Here is a 15,278-nt window from a genome sequence, read left to right on the forward strand (position 1 = left end):
CCATGTTATGTTCACATGCCAAGGAGCCCTCTCTGCTCCTCTCTGCTCCTCTCTGCTGGGCGAGGCACACTTTTCCATAGGCCACTGCCATTCCCCAAGCCCTTGTGTCCCTAAAGCCACGGCCCTCCTTCCTTCTCCCATTCTGACTTCCTGACTTTGCCTCTTATTTTTTTAATTTAAGATTTTATTTATTTAAGAGAGAGAGAGAGCACACATGAGGAGGAGTAGGGCAGTGGGGGAGGGAGAAGCAGAACCCTGCTGAGCGGGGAGCCCGACACGGGGCTCCATCCCAGGACCCCAGGATCATGACCTGAGCCGAAGGCAGACACTTCACTGACTGAGCCACCCTGGTGCCCCTGACCTTGCCTCTTATTATTTTGCTAAGAAAACACAAACAGGTTTGAGCCTGCTTCCCTCAACCAGCAAGTCCACCAGAACTCCCCCATCATTTCCTCCCTCCTCCCACCCCAGAGATGGTTGCTCGGATGCCCCGGGTCTCCACCACCTCTGTTCCTATTAGTGCCCTTGCATCTGTGCTCGGACATTGTTCTTTCTAGGGTACCTTTTCTTGTCATTGTATGAATTTCCTCTTTTACCTCCCCTTACATCAAACACCCAATGATAATAATTGTTATTACTTGTGTTTACCAAGTATATTATTTTCATTACAATCCTATGGCATGCATTTTATTGTCCTATTATATAAAAAACTGAGACCCAGAGAAATGAAGTTAACCACACAGCTTGCTAAGTGAGAGAGCCAGAATTTTGAACTCAGAGAGAAAGACTGAAACACCCATCAACTTAGCCACACCATCAACAGGTATTGCTCAAAACTTCTTCTCCTGAACCGAGGAGAACACGTTTCCCTTGACCTTGCCTCTTCCCCTAATCTGACCTTTAGCTTTATTTACCCTTCCATTGACTTCCAGACCCTTCAAACCAGTTCACGTTCACCACTTCTGCTTTCTCATCTGCCCTGTGCCCCTCGCCCTTCTGCAGCTGGCATCTCCACATCCACAGAAATGGGTGTCGCACAAGTGTCAATCCCACAGCGTGTTTTCACCCAGAGGGGTCTCTCCTTCTGAATCCTGAGTTCCCAGGTGCTTCCACTTCTCGGAAGACGTTTGAGTAACCGCCACGCGGTAGGCTGGTCTTTCTCCCGGCGTGTACATTGTGCGGTTCTGGTGAACGCGTGCACTCTGGGTGGGAAGAAACATTTTCCCCCCCACTTCTACACTGCGTGTCTAGGGCTAGCAACTGGGACTGGAACATAATTGGAATCTCTACAAGCATTGGAAATAGGGTGATGTGAGTTGTATGCTTGGACTCTTCTTTGCTTCTGCCTTCTGAGGCTATAGCCCCTGGGTAATGAGAGTTTTACATCAGAAAGTGTGAAAATCCAAAGCCATCAAAGGAACTCAACAGCAGAGGAATCCTGATTTTTTTTTTTGCCCCAATAGCCCCGAGCAACCTGAGTGACCCTAATGCCAGGTCACTAAGCATGACTTCCAAGGAAAAGGGAAGGGCCTTTGACAGCCATCGCAGGGTTTCACAAAAGAAATGTTGTCTTTTTCCTTCCCACTTTATCTATGAAGTTGCTCAGACTTGAACTTTGTTAATCACGTTGTCAAAGGGATGGTGAAGAAGAACACAAGGGCAGGTCCTCAAGGTTCATATTTACCGGGAGGGAGTAAGCACCGGGTAAATTCAGTCCACAGCGATGCGGCCAACATGGTCTGTTCCCTGAAGCGGCTAACACGCTTCTCTGCACTGCTGGGGGACTGCCTTCTGGGCCTGTGTGTTGTGTAGACTTCAGTCTGCTCTGGAACTCGGTGCTAACCGGCCTGTGGGTTTTGGTCTTCACAGCTCCTGACGGCCCACCTCAGGAAGTCCACCTGGAGCCCCTCTCATCTCAGAGCATCAGAGTCACCTGGAAGGTAAACCAAACCAACGCTTGTATTCCTGGCGCTTTTCTCGTGGGGTGAGCACGTCACTCAGGTTAAGAGTCATGATGCCAAGGCACTAACACCTGGTGAAGCTTTTGTTTTGCAAAATTAGATTAAAAGCCCCTTTCTTAAAATCCGGTATATGTGTCCACATTGTGAATCCGTTGACAGCAAATTCGATATGCACAGAGAGCGAAGTTGTTAGGTCTTGTTTTCATTCTTTGCATTTGATTGAGTCCTGAGAGCTGGTTTTTGTACAAATAGTGGAAACAGATGCACCGGGCACATTTGAAGCTTTTTCTAACTGCAAGTCTGAGTATGGCAGATAGTCCACTGAGCTGCCAGAAAGGACTGTCGCCCTCCCTGTGCCACCAGCCAGCCGTGTCCTGGAGAACGCCCTTCATTTCCTCCTCAGTGAGGTGGCCTTTGGAGCCAGCTACCGTCCCAGGCAGTGGTGCTCGCATGTGGCCACAAATGTGGACTGGCCGCTGGTCAGCCAAGCACTTGCTGCCAGTCACTGGGAGAGACCCCTTGAGCTACAGGGCGACTACACAGCCCAGCTTCTTCCAGCTGCCATGTTTTTCCTAGCAAAGCCATTGGTGAGGGAAGCAGTGTTGGTTTACGTGCTGGAGCAAGCTGGTCACAAGCAGCATGTTAGGTGCCATCGTCCCAGGGATCTTGAAGTCACTAACCCGGTGGCGGAAACTGTCTTGAGAATTAGTCATCCTTGGATGTGCTCTTGCCGTTGATGATAGGAGGCCCAATCCCTTTTACCTAGAATGCCCTTCTTGGGTCCAAACTTGTGCACATTGCACTGGCTCTTCCAGTTCTGGGTTTCCCTCTCCTCTTTTCTCACCCTTTCCCTGCATTCTTACTCAGAGGAGAAGTCAACAACCTCTGTGGGGTCCTCAAGTGGCCTGCCTGTAAAGCCATTAGAGACCTAACTCATCACACCCGTTACTGGTGTTTTTCTTCGGGTTCCAGCTCTTTTGTAAAGTGAGCTGCATCTGTAACAAAAAAGGATCCTCGTTGTCGGGGTGGCTACCATCTTCAGTGCCTTAGCCCCTACGTGTGCGCTCCTATACCCCAGCCGGTGCAGCGGCTGCGGCGGACAGCAGGCCGGGACTGTTTAGCCGCACAGACAGTGCAGGCCAAGCAGTGTGGGAGGGGTGGCGTTCGCCTTTGTGAGCACATCCACCAGCTGAGAGCATCACACACTGTATCATAAAAGGCACGCAGCAAGCCATAACCCTGCACGTATCCCGGCCACTCTACAGACGGAATGCTGACTCACTCTGTCTCAAATTAAAGGCTCTGTGAGCTTTATCCACTGGCTCTGCACAGTCTCACATGTTGCCACTGAAAAAGGCCAGCTATGCCGGTGGCCCCTAAAGCTTTCTGGGTTCTGCATGAGAAAGGCATCTATTCACAGAGGCCTTACAACTCAAAATGGAAACTTTCCAGACTTTAGAGGCGTGACGTCCTTTCTGTCTCCAGAGGGGGGAAAAAAAAAAGCAAAAGTCAGTAAATTGCAGTTAAATCTCTTCTTACTGCCAAAAGAATGAACATGTTGTGGGCTATTAAAAGAAAGCCTTGCTTCCATTAGATCATGAGCCAATTGTAATGCATGGTTCATGGAGCAGTGGTTTTTCTCGGAGCAGCGGGCAGATGTTGTGTGGCCTGTCAGTGTGCAGACAGGGGTACAGGTGATTTAACAGACTGAATGAGGTAAGGACCGCCGTTTGCTGGCTCATCATTTCACATTGGCCTGATTATGTAATGGAAGTGCGTCACTGATCCAACTAAACTCTATGCTTTTATCTACAACCCAAAGGATCTGCAAAGGACAATATGTTGCATGAAATATGTCTTGATTTTATGGTGTTAAAGTCCCAGATTTACATTTTGTGTAAGGAGACTGACCAGAAAGGGCAAGAGAGAAGGAAGTAAAGAAAGAAAGAGAAATCACATTAACCCAGAGAGGGAGCCCCGCACCCCGTCAGCAGGATAGAAATATGGGAGCTGTGGGAGGACGGAGCTGGAAACTCATTCAGGGTCACAGGACAACTGACAGAAGTAAAATATGCACTAAGTGGAGAGAGGAGACAGTGGGGAGAACAGTGCTGGGGCTTTGGTGGCAAGACAGCCGTTTTAGACTCTCAGACTCTTAAAGGTCTGGGGCATGTTGGTGACCTACTGGACCTGGATATTATTTTTGTATAACTATTGTATAAACAACACGTCTGTGACATACCCCTTCTGTTGAATAAAATAAACAACACAACTTTACCTTTTTATGTTAGCCATACCTATCACCATAGAAAAGATTCAAACTTTTAAAGTTTCAAGTCTGGTGAAGGTTCCCTGGGACCCACTGAATGTAGACCAAGAGCCATAGGTCTCATGAGGCCATTCAGTATTGGCTGCAGGCTGTCACCCCCTGTTACAACAGGCCATTCACGTGCCCACAGCTGGCGTCCCCCTCTTCCTTTGCTGTCAATGCCAACACCCACGGTAACACTCACCCCCTGACCTGTGCTGCATGACTCTCTGTGAAGATGTGTGCTGCATCTCCAAAATGTAAGTAAATTGTCTGAGCCTCTGTGGGACCCTCACTCTTGGGGACAGCTCAGTGAGGCCCCCATCACATGGGTTCTATCTTCTGTTTGCCTGCACCTCTTCTGTTGTTCTGTGAGCTGCTTAAGATCAGGGAGTCTTGTTCATCTCTGGCCCCCCAATGGCTGGCATGTTGGCATAAATGAAAGAATGAATGAATGAGGGAACAAATGATCGGGTGAGGACATCTGCAGGTTGAGAATGATGAGGTCCACAGCACAAGTGTTCCAAATCACAGTAGCCTCTGAAGCATTAGGTCTTTCAGACACTGCTGTAGAGAAGCTTTGAGGAACTGTGAACCCCAGGCTGTAATATTCCCTCATCCTCCAGTGAAGTTCCCCGGAGCCTACTCTGGTGGGCGCCCAAAGCTGTGATCACCACTCGGGCGAGCACACAGATGAACCACTTTACATATGGCTTTCTACTGTAATTTATCGAAAAATAAATGACAGTAATGGTTCAAAAAATTTGTGATAAGTGTCAGAGGAAATGGCCCTCTGCATGTCACATCAAATGTCAGCCTTCAGGAGGACGTCCAAGATCCAGTGCCATATTAAATTGGGCTTTTAATACCTTTATGCCTTTGGAGTGAAATAAAAATGCTGAACAGTGCCTTGACAGGAACTTGAGAGATAACATAAGTGGTTCTAAATAAATAAAAAGGAAGTAAATGATAATAAAGATTCACGTTCTAGCTCTTGTTCCTCCTCTTTGAAAAATAGAAGGGTTTGCATAAGCAAATACAATTTCTTGTCGTTTTTGTAGAGATTATTCAGAATCAGAAAGAATATGGGGGTGCCTGGGTGGGTCAGTCAGTTAGGTGTCTGACTCCTGATTTCATCTGAAGTCATGATCTCAGGGTTGTGAGATCGAGCCCCGTGTTGGGCTTGGCGCTCAGCGGAGAGTCTGCTCATCCCTTTCCCTCTGCTCCCCGCTTCTCATCTCAAATAAATAAAGAAAATCTTAAAAAATCAGCAACAATACTTAAAGTTTCTGATTGTTGATGATATATCTGTTTACATACATGTAAATTGTAAAACTAAAGGAGAATTCTTTGATTTTTCAGAAAATTATGGTCTATTTCCTTAAGTGTCAAAATATTGATAGAACAAGCCTCTTTTGAACAGTGTCTGCCACTTTCTCTTCTGCTCAGTCTCAGAATCAATGTATCCCATTTTATTACAAATGAAGGACAGTTTGCCCGCTATTTGCATGTGGTCATAACATAAAACCTTAAATATCCGAAATATTTAATATTACTAAGTATCTCAAAACATTTCTAAAGAGGATGCAATTTAAGGCAGAGATTTTTTTTCCTATTGATGTAAATATTTCCTTTCGTTTTAGATGAGGAGTCTTTTTAAGAGCCATACACTATCCCAAAACTATGAAATTCTCAACTGTTTAAATATTCCAGTGCTAAAAATGGTTGTCCGACTGATGACTCCGGAGAAAGTCCTGAAAATGATTTTGCCACTTTCTGGCCGCTCTATATCAAACCGTCTGGCTGGATTTTATTTAAAATGAGCAACGTTGCCAAAGGATACCTATTTCCATAAAATTTGAACATTGCATATTTAGGAATTTAATTAAATTTAAGTAATCCAAAGACTACTTTTAACTAAAACACCACATCTGCACAATCCCCAGTAATTCCAGCTAATTGAGGCATCATTGCAATATGTTATGTTTCCCAGATGAGCTCTTACAGTGGGAAAGTGGCTTAGCTTGTCATTTAAAAACAGAACTGCGTTATTGCCAGTGACCTTCATCATAATGATTTAATAAAATGCAGGCTCCTCTTGACTCCTGCATCTAAATCCCTCTACCCCCAAAAAATAAATAAATAAAAATAAAAATAAATAAATAAAAATAAATAAAAATGAATAAATAAATCCCTCTACCCAGGAAATGGCATGCCACATTGGAAGAGGACTGTCTTCCATTCTAGATTCTAGTATTTCCTGGCTGGGATCCCTGGGAAAGCAGTCTTTCTGAGTTTTTGCCCCCAGCCAGGCATGGTACTCAACTTTTCATACATTATGCCATTAGATCTGTGCACTGGGTATACCGGGTTTTGTACAAATTCCTGACATTGGAGGGATTTGCCTGAAATCTGGGGGCTTCGGACTGTCAGACTGAGGACCCTCACCGAGGTTTTCCGACCGGTTTCTAAGCAACCGATAAGCTAAGGTACATGAAGTGCCAAGACTGTGGCTTGTGCTTAGTAAGTTCAACCAATATTAGTTTCTTGTCTTGTTCCTTCTAACTTCATGTTATAAATTTTACTCAACTTTAATATTAGAGAAAATAGGAAAAAATGTAATTTCTCCCTCCTCTCTCTTTCTTTCCAAATGTAAACTTAACCTTGGCATAGCTGGAGTAGTAGGTCAACATCCCTTTTTCCAACAGCCGTTGAAACTCAAAAGGGTTGGCTTGAAATTAATTTTATTTCATTCCTTGACTCTCACTTTAATCCTCAGGCTAGGAAAAATTACAAAATTTACATTTCTTAATCAATTTGTTCTAGGGCTGGATTTACAGCAGCTTTATTAAAAAATCCCAGTGACCAACATGTCTTACAAATATTTAAGGAACCGTCAGCCCTTCTCATATTAACCGGCAGCCTCTTTCCCCTCTAACAAGAGAAGAAAAATTCAAACTGATTTCAAAACCTCTTGGTCATCCACATATCCGAGGAGTATTCCCTCTCAACTCCTGACAGTTGACTAGCTCTATGAGAGTAGAGGGCATATTTTTATGTTGTTTGTTTTGTTTTTGTTTGGTCACTATATCCCCAGAAGTATATTTAAATATTTGTTAAATGAATACACGAGGTATTTATTTTGTTTACATTCATGTTAAAATATTCATATCAAGAGGGGCTACCTTTTCTTTTGGAAACCCTTGGATTCTATTCCCATCTTTTTTGTGCATGTATAAAATATACAAATCCCTTTAATAAAAGCATTCATTGCTTATTTGCCTCATTTGGCATATATTTCTCATCTCTCTCCATCTATCCCTTGGATTAGCCCTCCTGGTTTAGCCATGTGACTGGCTTTCACCAGTGACCCTAGTTATCTCTCCCAGAGCAGAGCCAGCCTGCCCAAAGGGTCCTGGCTGGCCTCCCAACCTAAGCAGGAAATTCTCTTGGTTCCCAACCCCTGAGGACAGAAAAAGGATGCTGGCCACCTTTCCAAAGGCTGCTCAGCCGCCAGGAGTGTGGGTCCAGTTCTGACACCAGGCATGCTGGAGAGGTTGGCTTGGACTCAGCATAGGAGGCACATCCCAGTGTAGCGCTCCAGCTAATTGACCCTGACAGGACACAAATTGGGCTTGGACTAAGGACTAGGACCCAGGCCATCTCTATCCATCAGCTGGAAGTCCTTTCAGATGGTTTGTTCTGAAAGCTTCACACTGAGCCTGGATGAAGCTGACAATGCAAGACGTCAGAGAGCAGGCACTTCCGTAATTATGTTTCAGGGCTGTTAGATTCTAAACTGCTAGGTTACAATGAGTCAGGAGGCATGGATGGTATTTTTGCCTTGACAGAGAACATATTGTCAAAATGCAAATAAGAACAATGCATAAGAATTGTGAGGTCATAACTAAAAGAGCATTCTGGACATTTACTGGTAACCAGCCATGGGTCTTTCTTTGTCTGATACATCAACATCACATTTTACAAGTGAATTACATCCTAAAGTTGGGACATCAGGATAAAAGTTGCTCATGATTGAATAATATTGAAAATTACTTGTCTATTAAGTACACTGTGCATAATTTTTGCTATGAAATCTTATGGGGATATATATATATATGAATATATAATACTTTCAATGAAAAATGAAGAGTATATGCAAAAATATCACTGGACAACACTTCATTATGCATTGAGTAGGATCAACATAAGTTAAACGTATCTACAACAAGTTACATATAATAAGAATATATAATATATAAAATAATATAAAAAGTACTGGAATAGACTTCAGGAAAAAAATTTTTTTTACAATTTTATTTATTTATTTGGCAGAGAATGAGCACAATCAGATGGAGGGTCAGAGGGAGAAGGAGAAACAGGCTCCTTGCTGACCAGGGAGCCTGACATAGGGCTTGATCCCAGGACCATGGGACTGTGACCTGAGCTGAAGGCAGACGCTTAACCTACTGAGCCACTCAGGTGCCCCTAGACTTTAGGAAAATTAGATATTACTCCCATTTCTACACCTAATAGAAATGACCCCAAGCAAGTTAGTCTTTACTGAAACTCAAACCCTTTTTACACTAGTTCTGTTCCAAACATGCCTGAGTATTATGTTCCCCACTCATCTCTCAGCACTGACTGGGTAACAGAGAGGATGAAGGACATCAGGGCACTGTAACATCTCTAGGTTGGGCCCTTGAATGACAGTCTTCATTTTGATCTTCATCCTGGATGCTGGCACCCTGGTGGCTCTGGATGACACAGCCCTTCCTGCTAACAGTACACCCCAGTAAATGTAAATATTGTGAAATTTGTCTGACAAAAATAAATAAATAAATATTTTATTTTAAATAATTGATTAATTCCTAATAATTGATGGGCAGGTAGTGATTTTAAGAAAAATACTCATAAAACGGTCTCAGGTGTAGTTTTACTCGTTCTCATGAAATGCTAACTCCATTTTAAACAGAACAAACCAGAAATTCAAGTTGCAGTGAATTTGGAGCTAAGTATTATAAATGAGCTGATTGGCATCCATCAAGTGAGCAAGTGAGTGGAAACACTATTTTATGTGCCTCCTTTTCCTAGAGAGCCCTCATTAAGCCATTTTACTGATAACACATTTCTCATCAAAGAAATCAAATAAGGTAGATAAGTTAGTAAATGAGCACAGGTGTTAGAAGGAAAAATCAAATGAATAAAGGAAAACATGTCCAACCAAGAATGTCATAGACCTCAGATGACACCTGTTATATCCTGGACCTAAGGCAAAGGAAGAAATCTGATGTTGCCTTTACCATTTAAAACCAGGCTGGACAAAGTTCTTTGTGGTCTGTTTCAGGAAGAACTCCAGCCCGGACAGCATGAGCCAGTTGCTGTAGGACACTTCTCTGCATCTAGTTTCCACATTCTGTTTTCATGGTAACATGAAACAGAACAGAAAAAACACAATGTATGCTTTCAGATTCATTTCACCAATACAAATGCATTTAACTTAATGCACTAAGATGTAATGAACTAACTCTACCTCAGGGTAACCTCCCATAATTTTTTTATTTTATTTTTTTAAGATTTTATTTATTCATTCATGACAGACACAGAGAAAGAGGCAGAGACACAGACAGAGGGAGAAGCAGGCTCCATGCAGGGAGCCCGATGTGGGACTCGATCCCGGGACCCCAGGGTCATGCCCTGAGCCGAAGGCAGATGCTCAACCACTGAGCCACCCAGGTGTCCCCCATAATTTTTTTTAAAAGCCAGCTCCTCTTTGTATTAAAATCTCTAAAAACTAGTTTTACATTCTTGTGACTCTTGCGATGCATTCCTCCCGTGAGCCCGTTCTTTTGAAAATTTTAACTTCTGCAGTGAAATAAAAGTGCCGTGTGCTTAGGGTAATCGTAGGAATATAGGAAACGAAACAATTCTACCTTTTAAAGATATATTGTCATTTTTGTTTTTCTCTGAAAGTTACAATCTGAAGTAGGCAATGAGCCCCGTTTTTTATATAAATAACAGAAGAAATCAGGAGGCATGTTGCTATGGATGTCTGGAAGTCATCCAAGAGAGGAAGGTCAGAGGGCAGAGAATGAGCAGGGTCACCACCGGGGCTCTGTACAGCACCTGAGGCTCTCTCTGCATTTGGGCTTGTGTCAGGCACACCCCCTCTCTGAGAACTGGAGTGCTCCCTGGGGGATCTCATGTCCAGGATAGCATGTTTCTGACAGAAGAACCTATCCTATTGGGCATTCCCTCAATGCTCTTCTCCTCCATTATCCATTCATGAGTGTTCACGCCTGAAATCCCTTCAGTTGGGGCTAATGCTCTTCATTACCCAAGCACAGATAAGATACAAAGGTAAATAGCTCCATGGAAACAATGCCCCTCTCGGCTTCAATCATGACATAAAGTGTACGTGGTAGATAGTCAATCCATGACCAAGAGTCTGCCGTTGATGCAGGCCTTGCGGGTCTTCTTCCGATAGAACAGGGGTTAGAACTTTGCCATCCCAGCAAGAATTGCACTACAGCCATCAAGCACCCAGCCCAAACCCTGGCCTCCGTCTGACTCTGCGCTCATGGAGGTGCCTCGCCTTCCACCTTTGCTGACCTCCCACCCACCCCACCTCCAACCCCAGCCCGCCCCACGAATTTCTACCCTGCACCCTACTCGTTGATTCAGTCTACAACACTGTGTCCTACATCCTTAGCTAAGGACCTTATAGAAGACATGGCCAAATAGACTTGGCCCTGGGACCATAAGTTTGTCAACCATGCTTTACTGAACACGACAACACCTGGGAAGCGGCCACAGGCAATTGGAATACGTCACAAAGAGCTTCCTGTTACTTGGCTCTTTGAACAGAGAGTTAAAGCACCAAGGGACTCTTTCCAGGCATGAAGGTAAAGCCTTCCTTTCATTCAGCAGTTCCTGCTGAACTTCGGATCTTCTTCGGTCCTTCAGGACAGACCTTACCCTTCAGAAGTTACAAAGACAATGACAGCAGCAACTCTTCGTACCACTGAGGCAGGCCATTCCTTTACAAAGACTCTAATACTTTTGAAAACACTGCCTTTTGCACTTGGTTAGCAAATCTGGACCAGCTGTACCCCCCAGATCTCCGTGGCCACCCTGCCATCCCCAGGGACTTCCACGTAGTAAAAGCTACTGTAGGTTGTGTCCTTCAGTCTGCATAGGAGGCACCAGGTCTTTTCAGATCACTCAGCTACCACTAAACTGTTGGGATCCCAGCCTTATGCTCACAGACTAGTATACATCCTTCTTGGCATCCTAACCCAAACCGCTTTCCCTCCACATCCCTATTGCCTGCACAGTGTCTAGACATACAGGTGAGACCGTCTCCCAAAACCTCACAGTCTCCAGGTGCATTCTTTCCTGGCTGGGCCCTGCCTACACCTCTTGTTGGCCTGTGGAAAGGTCTTCCTGCAGCCCCTTCCCACTGTCTCCCTGCTCTTTCCTTGCCCCGAACCTGGGCACCTCCACTCTCTGCATTACTTCTCTCCATCGTACTCCACCCCCACACTCTGGGACACTATGCGCCATCACCCTTCTGGCCAACTCTGTCTCTCAGAAACATCGAGACATCTAGAGGCTCTGAATATTAAATATGAGATATTCAGGAGACCAGCTCTCAGAGCCACTGCATATAACACCAGGTAGGGTCTATGTATGTGCTATGAATTCCTTTGTTAGGTCTTTGGCAGAAACCACTGGATAAGGCTTTAAGGCTGCTGAGAAATGCTGTGTGTGGTTACCAGACAGTGTGGGATGCAAAGAACAGAGAAATTCAGAAACAAGAGGACGTCCAGCAAGAGTAGCTCTTCCACATGTTGGTTGGCTTGGCTGGTTGGTTGGATGAATGAATGAATGAATGAATGAATGAATAAAGTGAGAGCCACCCCACACTTTAGAAATTAAATAAAGTCCTGTTATGCAATAGTTAACCTCAATTTCATCCCATAAAATTGTGAGAGCCTGTTTCTATAATTCTACATGTGTTTTCCAAGCACACGCTTGGCCGCCGCCTCCACCCCAGCTGCCAGATCTGACTAGAACACAGTGACTACCAGCTTCGAGTCAACTTCTTGGCCTCTCACTAGTGTGCATCTGTCAAAGCTCCATCATTCCTCCTTAATTCTCAGACCTGGACTCAGTAGCCGCTGTGTTCTGAGCACGTCTCATGGTCAGATCATGCGTCCACTTCTTATTTCATAACAGTGGCCCCTCACTCTGTCCTGGCCGCTCAGTGGACAGTCGCCGTGCATGCCCCTCGGAGGAGACCTATGGTGTGGCCTTTGTATTTAGTGCGGCCCGAAGGGCAGATCCGGGAGTGCAAACATGCTCCGGCGCAATGATGGGAGCACCCTCCACTCTGGCGCCGCTTCCTCAGAACCCACCGTCCGTGCAGCTGCAGCAGCTGCTCCACCAGGGCTCCATCCAGCAAGGCAGCTGTTCCTCCCCCAACCGGGCCCCCCCTGCAGCACAGCCCCTCGACTGCTGTGCCACTCACAGGACCATGAAGGTCTGATAGTCGTTGCATTTGTTCCTTTTTGTTCTGCAAAAAAAGACCAGGAAGATGCGTTATTAGTGACCTGAAAAATTGGAAATGCGCAATTGTTGCTTTGGACTACGTCATCCATCCTAAGCGAGGCCAATACTCAACCTTGTAACGATGCCCCAAGACAGCAACCGTGGTTCTCAGACTTGAGCATGAGCGTGCACCAGAATCCTCCCCCCGGGGGGGGGGGGCGGGGGGGGCTTTGTCAACACAGATCACCGGCTCCTGCCCCCCCTTCGTTCAAAACGGTTTCCCTAGCTTCCTGCACACTCCTGCCATGCCCACCCCCACACCCCTACAGTCACCGCTGAAACCTTCTGAAGGCTCACTTGGAGCTGTTCCTTCTGGTGGCATCTCCAGTTATCTCGCCCGAGTGCCGTGGGGCAGGCTGATGGCATGCCTGTGAGGCTGTCCCTCCGCAGCAACGGCTGCTCTTCCTAGAGGCTCAGATGAAGTGCCCCTTCTCTGGGAATCTTTCTGCCACAAGGGGAAAAGGCACCTGCCCCTTTCCCCTTCCATGCTACCCTGTGCCAGCCCTCCGCCCTGCAAGCGCCGTGCTCTACTTTCATCACAGGTTCACTTGCAGGCCTCCCCTTGCAGAGGACAGGCACCTGTGCAGACTGCTCACTTGAACGCATCCCGTTCCCTGAGCCGGCTTACCAAGTAGCTGCTATTTATGTAGGGGAACAGGGACGGGGGTGGAGGGAGTACACGGAGATAAGAAAGACAGTCCTCAACCCCCTGTAATAAAAGGGGAATGATGACAGGTTACATTTTAAGTGAATTTGGAGGAACCTGAGAGGAAAATGTTCAATTCATTTTTCACCTGAGTTACTCAACATGACCGAGTAATATGGTGGGTGTTCTTGGAGTGCAGGAACCTGCAGTCGAGGTTTGTGCTCTCCCGGTTGGTCAGCGGGCGAATCCTGGCATTGAGCACAGTCCATTCACCTGTGCTGGGCAGGGGGGAGGGAAGTGTGCCAGAAATAGGACCTGGCCGGTGGCTTCCTAAAGAAGAGATGGCCTGTTCTAATTACTCACGTCCTTGATGGTGCTCTGAGCGTTCCCACACCCCTGTTTTTACCGACTTTTTAAAGACCTCTGTATCCGCCACAGGCAGCTCCAAGGCTCATTTGGACGGACACATGCAATGCAGGCAATGGCACACCACGCACATACACTGATGCGGTGCTGCTGTTGTCATGGAGATCAAAAGAGACAGTTTCTTAAAGGGAGTGGGAGTTGGGGGGTGGGGGGCAGAGGCTGGTGGAAGGACATTTGGAAGGGATGAAAGAAGGCTGTTTAGAGAGACTACAGGAGGAAAAAAAAATGCCAGAGCTAGACAGGGGAGAGAGCACCCCAGATGGCAGATCAATGAGACAAATGGAAAGAAACCAGGCTCATTACCGGATCCAAAGGTAAATGAAAGGAAGAGTAGTATTCAACACAGAAAAATAATTAACCCCTACATGGGAAACACAATAGTGGATAGAGAAGGGCTTTTCTCAGAACTGGAGTCCCCTCGAAGGGGCTTGAGAGAAGATCGAAACAGAACACGCGTGAATCAGAGTGGTCTGTAAATAACAGCATCTTCCAGCAAAGAAAGGGCCTCAGATTGTTGAATTCAGTGACACACAGTGAACTTTAGACTTTTCTTCTTTTCTCTTTTTTCTTTTTTCCATTCACTTACCCTCCAAAGTCTTCCTTTATTATGTATTAGGAAGACTGGTTGCCAAGTGAGATTTGCTGTCAATCTGTGAGTCTGGCTTAAATGATCCTTATTCTAAAAAACATGTAACCCATGAGCTGCCCGGAACAAGTGAACAAACTCTCTAGAATCACTGTTTTAAAAAGGAAAAGAAAAAGGATGACATTGTCCAAGTAAGTCGGCTCTCCAGGTGCTATTTTTCTTTCCTTGATGGGGTCTGAGAAGTGAAGCCGGACCCCTCTAAGCCATGCCTGTGTCTCTCATCCTGACACATGAGCTGCCATGCTGAGCGACCACATGGAAGCCAGCTCTCGATTTGGGTCTGAGTTTCACGGTGCCCCTGAGAGATCCTTCTGTATTGGCTAGTCCAGGCCTCTGACCAACAGCTACATCACGGGCCTGGAGTCTGGGCATCTTCTATCTTCAAACTGTTCTCATTAGCCCTGTACCCAGATTATAAACCTGCAACTGACGTCATTTCTACCCATCACTATTTTTGTGCCCCATATATGCTCAAAACCATTCTCTTCTGCATCTACAGTAACATTTTCTGAGAATGCCCACTGTGCTGAAGGCCTGTTTTGGACAAGTGAGTGGGTGAGATTTCAAACCTATTCGTGAGAATCCTTAGGCACTTGGAGCTTGCAATCAAGTCCTTGGAAAGCAGACATTCAATATGGAATAGTGGCGACAGGAAGGGATGGAAGCGGTCAGTTCTTG

The 15,278-nt window shown here is 45.7% G+C and overlaps 1 protein-coding gene across 1 annotated transcript in view; it reads left to right on the plus strand.

Moving 5' to 3' along the window:
- Positions 1–15,278, plus strand: part of DSCAM (DS cell adhesion molecule) — a 310,241-nt gene that overhangs the window by 191,529 nt on the left and 103,434 nt on the right. Inside the window, exon 14 of the mRNA XM_041734699.1 lies at positions 1,870–1,940. Within this exon, the coding sequence (XP_041590633.1) occupies positions 1,870–1,940 (71 nt within the window). The remainder of the gene's footprint in view (positions 1–1,869; positions 1,941–15,278) is intronic.

This window comes from Vulpes lagopus, chromosome 20 (genome assembly GCF_018345385.1).
Source record: "Vulpes lagopus strain Blue_001 chromosome 20, ASM1834538v1, whole genome shotgun sequence".
NCBI lineage: Eukaryota > Metazoa > Chordata > Mammalia > Carnivora > Canidae > Vulpes > Vulpes lagopus.